General features: G+C 47.5%; 1 protein-coding gene across 3 annotated transcripts in view; it reads left to right on the top strand.

Moving 5' to 3' along the window:
- Positions 1–2,087: 2,087 nt before the first annotated feature.
- Positions 2,088–6,435, top strand: part of MOXD1 (monooxygenase DBH like 1) — a 49,974-nt gene continuing 45,626 nt past the window's right edge. The window contains exon 1 of one of the 3 annotated variants that reach the window (XM_048299032.1): positions 2,088–2,307. Coding sequence is in view for 1 of the 3 variants with exons in the window: in XM_048299030.1 (XP_048154987.1) it covers positions 2,609–2,899 (291 nt within the window). In the remaining 2 variants the exon portion in view is untranslated. Of the gene's footprint in view, positions 2,312–2,486; positions 2,900–6,435 lie in introns of those variants that run through there. The other 2 variants (XM_048299031.1, XM_048299030.1) reach the window with 2 other exon arrangements.

Raw genomic sequence — 6,435 nt, 5'->3', positions numbered from 1 at the left:
TATTGTTTCCATTCCAACTCTCAGGCTCCAAAATGTCATTTTTCTCTGCATAGGCAAAGTGAAGCTCAGGAGCAATCTGGGGTTAGTTCCAGAGCCATGAAATAGGGATGCCCTGGCCACTGGCTCTGCCAGCGCAGGACTCCCATGCTGGGCTGGGTGGAACTGTCCACCCTCCAAGGCCGCTGCAGCTCACCAGAAATAGCACGGCTGCTTCCCATGAGTGCTACCACTTCTACCAGACCCACTATAACAAAACTCTGGCTTCTCTTGCCTGAGATACTGCAGTTTGTCCAAGGCACTAGATAATCCTGCTGCTTTGGCTTTTGGCTGAATGACTGGAAAGATCACAGCCAACCACGAGTTTGCATGAATTGGGGTTTTCTTTCTGTGCCTGTTTGCTGTGAGAGGAGCAGGGAGCTGGACATGCGGGGGGCTGTCATATGGGGAGGTGTGCAGCTGTACCTCTGACAGCCTCTACAGTGCACACCTATCTCCAGCTTTGTTTCCCTCATGGCACCTGCACCCAGGCTAGTTGGGAAACCCTATTTCTGTCTGCTGTGGCTGTGCAGCACAGCAGGCTGTGTAGGACAGTCCATTATCCTTCCCTGTACTACAACATCCCGTGTTATGTACAGGCTCCTAAAATGACATCAGTACCATCCTTACCAAACTGAGATGTGCTGGAGTACTTCAAAGTGAGCATTTTGCACTCTTTTGTACAAATGCTTATACAATGCATGCTATAGGAAGCACTAGTTGGACTTCAGTGACCACTCTTGTGCTTTAAAGGCAGCAATTTTGTACTAGATGTGTAATTCAATTGTTCTTTCAAAGAGGGAACTTGTAATCTCCACATGATTGAAACTTTACCTAGGGGTTTCTGTTATGTAAGAACATAATGCAGTTTTACAAGAAAATTAAGAAAAAACCTAAATCTATGAAACATTCTTCATTCCTTCATCATCCTTGCCCTCCAAAAAGAAAAATGTGCACTTTTGGAACTGTCCTAAGGATCCCTCCTTTAGCACACAATTTTACAAAGGCTGAGTGTCCCCCATTAGGTGCCAAGGTCACACCTTTGGCCTTGACAGGGCCTACCACACCCTTGCAATTTCTCCTTAAAGTAATCCATATCCATTTGCAGGTGTTAGCAATTTTGTAGAAGAGAATCTAAACACTCAGCATCTCACAATTGTCTGTTTTGTCAGTCATCTGAGTCTGTACCTTTGAAGTTACTGCTATAATTGGAAGAAAGGTCACACTAATCTATTCCTTCTAAAGATTGCTTTCATTTCACCAGTATGTAACTATTTTTTTTCTCTCATTTCTTATGATGCCTTAGGTAAAAGTAATTTTTGGTGCTTATCCTTTCTTAAGCATTTTCTTTTCTAGAAGTCGTTTTGTACTTTGATATATCCCTCACATCACAGTGGGTGGTTGTATTCTGGCAAGCCCAGTGATACTAGTGAAATATTGTCATGTAAATCCAAAAAAAAGGAGCATTATTAATTTCCTTTATGTACTAGTTTGATTGGTTTTCACTGAATTAGTATGTCATTATGGTTGAGTACCAGGCTCTTTCTCTTTCATTTAAATGTGAAGAAAACACATTTCAAACAGTGTAACTTCCTTTAAAAACCGGCTTCATACAGCTCAGAGCTTTCAAGGGCTAATATGACTTCTTGTGGACCTTAATCTTAATCTTAACCTTAATTTCCCGTTTCGGGTGGCATGCTATTTTTTGCTCCCATCCAGATTTGCAGAGGGCTGGGGAACATTCCCCCAAAAGCATCTTTCGGATCGTTGTTCTCGCCCCCGCAATGGCGGTGGTGCTGTGCGCAGGGGAAGGGAAGGCAGCTTCTGCTGCGGGAGTGTCGGGGACCGCACGGCCGGGCTGGCCGAGGGGCCGTGCCGCCGGGGAAGGCTGCGGGGGTGTCAAGGGACGCGAGTGGGGTTTTGAGACGTGCTTTTGTAGCCGCCTCAGTGCAAACTACTCGGGGGGGTCCTCGTTTTCCACTTATAACGCAAAAAGGACTCTCCCGACGGGAGATCTCCTGCTTAGCTCCATCCGTCCGCCGCCGCATCGTGCGCTCGCACTAAGTGAGGAGGCGGCTGAGAGTGGGGAAGCGCTCGTTTGCCTCCGGGCTTCCTCCCGTGGAATTTTTCCACCGGAGTTAGAGCTGCCGGAGGGCCGGGGAGGTCCCTCGTCCACCGCCTTCCCTCCGCTTCCCCGGTCAGGAGGAGGATTCTGGCTCACCAACGCCAACTCCGAGCATCTCGGCGAGAAGCCCCCGCGGCGAGCGCACGGCAGGTGCTCCCGGCGCGGCGGGGTCCGGCCCGGCCCCGACGGGCGGCGCGGGGGAGCAGGGGGCGGCCGCCAGCGCCGGGCCGGGGCGGGAGCGAACAAAGCGCTGCCGAGGGCGCGCTGCCCCGACGGGGCCGGCCGGCGCGGTGCCGCCCGCAGCGGGGGCGGGGTGACCGGGGCACCCGGCCCCCCTTCCCGACACACACAGACACACACAGGCACACAAGCACACCCCCAGCACACGCACACCGCGCCCGGGCACACGCCGAGACGCAGAGGCGGCCGCTGGTGCGCGGCGAGAGAATGCGGCGGCTGCGCCCCTGGGCGCTGGTGCTGGGCGGGCTGCTGTGTGCCTGTGCCGGGGCCGGGGCCGCTGCCGGGGCCGGGCCGGCGCTGCGGAGCTACCCGCACAGCGCGGTGCTGGACGGCGCGGGCGCCTACCGCCTGCGCTGGGGCCGCCGCGGCAGCGCCCTCGCCCTCCGCCTGGAGGTGCGCACCCGCGGCTACGTGGGCTTCGGGCTCTCGGCCAGCGGCGGCATGGCCTCAGCCGACATCGTGGTGGGGGGCGTGGAGAGGGGCCAGCCCTACCTGCAGGTAAGGCCCTGCTCCTTCTCCTCGACCGCCTGCCGGGGCCTCTTTCGTCCGCCCACCTTCCCCCTGCTGTCTCTCTCTCGGGACGCCCCTCTTTCCCTGCCCCGCGTTTCTTTTGCAGCCTTCTTGCCCTGCATCCCTGTACCTCTTCACTTCTTCCTTCCACCCTTTGGGTTTTCCCTATCGTTCTGCGTTCCTTTCCCCTGGAGGAGATACTCCTTTTCGATCCGCTCCCTGCCAACCTTCCCTCTAAACTTTTACAAGGATTTCGTCAAAGGTGTCAGGTTTCTTTCCTCTTTATCCAGAAAGTGCAGCAGCCCTTTTCTCTCTCCTTTGGGCACTCTCTCCTGCCTGCCCGCTGAGCCTAGACCCTCGGAGGAGAGGGATGGGAGGGGAGAGTCTGTCCCAGGGAGGTGCGGCACCTTTCCCCTCACCCTGCCAACATCTGGCGGAGCTTGGCCGTCCTGGTGCCAACTTCCTCTTTCTAATCCCACTGGCATGAGGGCAGCATCCCACCAGCTTCCAAGCCTGCTGACGTCCCCTTCTGATGGGGCACAACCGGTGCTGCTCCTGTTCTTGGTGTTCCTCCTCTCCTCACCTGGAGGTGTTCTGACCCAGGTGTTGGAAAGGACTTGCAGAGTAACCACTGGGACTCCTGGTACATGTCCTTGGTCTGGTAAAGCAACCTCAGAGGGGCCCAACTCTAATGGCTTAATTTTCTGTAGTAGTCTAGATATAGTCAGGGCTACATCTGGGAACAGGAGTGTGGAACAGAGACCTTGCTGGGGCTCCCAGTGAGACATCCCCTCCAAGAGGCACTGGTGACTGGTGGGGTAGGAGCCATGAGAGGGGAGGGGACCTTTGGTCCCCTCTCATTAACTTGAGATCCAGCCAGGAGGAGTTGCTCTGGGTTCGGGGGAGCAGGGACAGCTTGTCCCACAGATGACTGAAAGGGGAATCAGGCCTGGAATGATATGGTGTCGCCTCCAGTTGCTTGAATGATAACTTAGAAATGCAATTTAAGAGTGGTTGTTAGAGTATGGTCTAGGAGAAGTTGTCTGTCTTTCCTTCATTATGTTAGAGCTAGTTGATCTTTGAAGCTGCTGCTTAAATTTTAAGAGGTTTTTCTTAAGCATATGGATTTTCATTAAAAATTCATGGTAAGGAAACTAAATGCATAATATGATCTCCCTACTAGTTATCAAGGTTTTATAAAATCAAAACTTTTCCAGAAGAATAGACCTTTTAGTATATTTTTTTCCTTCTACTTTTTCTATTTCCCTATTAGTTTCCTTTATGAAGTTTAGGCAAATATTTGTCTTCTCTAAGTTCAGACCAGTGATTTTCAGAATATTGGTTTCTCCATATTTCAAAATGAAGATAATTCCTCTTGAAGCCTAAATAAAAGAATAATAATAGTAAAAAAACCCCCTAGTCTGCTCATTGAGAAGTGAGCTCTTCACTCACAGAATGAAAGGCTTTCTGTAAGGCTTTACAATTCAGAAGACATCTATTAACCATTAAAAGAAACCTAAACTTTTTGCCTGGTTAGTTCATAGATCCTGTTAGGCTAAAGCAAGTCTTTTAGAAAGACATCCAAACCTAGTTTAAACATATCCAGTGGTGGAGGATCCATCACTTTCCTTGACAGTTTGTGGTAATGACGAGTCTCTGCTGTTCCTGATTGCCAGGATTAGTTTGTCTCGGTTTAGGTTTCAGCTAAGTATTTTCTCTACTATATTAAAAACTCTACTCCCCCTGCCTACCGCCTCCATAAGGTTATTTATATGCTACAATCGAGGCAATCAAGTCACTCCTCAATTTTCTTTTTCATTAAATAAATAGATTGAGCTCTTTAGCATCACAGGACATTTTCCCTAGCATTCAGAGAACTTTTGTGGCTCTTTTCAGCACCCTTCACAGGTTTTCAGCATCCTTAAAAATGGCCCCATGCAAACTGCATTCTTCTGCAGGTTTTATGCACCAACATTCTGTTACAAATAGAAAAAGACTGTTGCAAATTCCTGCTGATACAAACCTTGTGGTATTTTTCCTGAAGCACTAATTTAGCACATAAACTGCAATGCTAAGAGCTATGAGTTATTTTGTTGCACCTTTGATAGGTAAGATACATAAAAAATACTTCTGCTATGCTTGCTTGCCACTCTAGTCTTGCTCCATCCCCATTCCTTCTTCAGTTCTAGGTAGCATGGTTTCTTTCTAAACTGAACTGAGGTTTTTTAAAAGTTGCTCAGTTAAAATATTTCTGTACTTGCACCAACAAGGAAAGGTCAGAAACAAAGATGATAAACAAAATTTGTCCAAAGGCTTTTTCTGGTCAGGCAGCAAAGATTGCTATAAAATGAACAACTTGTTCTGAGATGCTGTTTCAATAATATCCAATTCTTCCCTTTACTGGACAAACAAATACAGTTAATATTTTAAAAATACATTCTGTGTTAAGAGTATATCATCATAATTTAGATTATTTACTACTGAAAAAGATTTTTTTCATAGATAGCAACCTTGAAAGTATGTGGTTTTATGCCTAGCTGCACTCCATGAAATATGTACACCCTATAATGAATGAACTTACTTTTCTTTTTGGTTTTAGAAATATGTTTTTATTCCATGACCATCCGTTGGAAAGTGTGCATCGTGGTCTAAACTCTTAGAGGGGTCATTTTTTGGGTTCTTTGAAAGTTTTGAGATGCTTGTTAGTGGCCTGACATTCAGATGTTCTGAAACACCTTTATAGCCTTTCAAGTGGGCATTGAAATTTCTAGTCCCTTGGGTCAATTTTGCCTTTCCCCCCTCCCCCAAATTCTCTCTCCTTTTTTAAAAATAGAAAATGTTCTCAGAGGTAAGAGTTCTCTTCTGGGAATAAATGTATAAATGTAGTTAGACTACAGCTGCCGGTGAGGGTAAAAGCACATACTTCTCAGTCTGTGGAAGATCCATATATTGAGGTAGAGGAAAACTGCCAGGCAGTATTCAGAGAAGAAAATGTTCCCTCTGGCATTTATTCCTCATCCACTCAGAGCAAATAAATGCTATTCCCACCATCAGCAGGCAATGTTTTTCTTGAAAAAACCTGGTGACTCAAAGTCCTGGATAGCCAGGGCTGGATTTTGCTTTCTCAGTTCTCAGGTGTATCCCAGATTTGGGTGGAATGAGCTGCTCATTTTGGTTTGCTTTTCCATGTTTGAGTTGTATTTAATCTGAAAGGGTGTCTGACGTAAGGAAAGGCTAAAACAATTTGGAAGTCTGCAGCTTAGTTTTGTCTAAATATATCAAGATTAAAAGTGTTACAATGGCATGAGAGAAGAACAAACCTTCATGGTGTACCAGAGTAGTTTTTTGAAGAGCCTTGGAATGATCAGAGAATTATACATTTACTGTCCTAACATTTCAGAAATTTGATATTTGAAATGGGAACCTAAACATATTTTGGGAGGATGTAGAGGACGTAGCATGGATATGTGGATACATACATGCATAACTTTCATGTTTTGTCATGAGGGAGGCACCTCCATTGA

The sequence above is a fragment of the Corvus hawaiiensis genome, chromosome 3 (assembly GCF_020740725.1).
Source record: "Corvus hawaiiensis isolate bCorHaw1 chromosome 3, bCorHaw1.pri.cur, whole genome shotgun sequence".
Taxonomy (NCBI): domain Eukaryota; kingdom Metazoa; phylum Chordata; class Aves; order Passeriformes; family Corvidae; genus Corvus; species Corvus hawaiiensis.
This window is presented reverse-complemented; position numbering and strand designations above follow the sequence as displayed.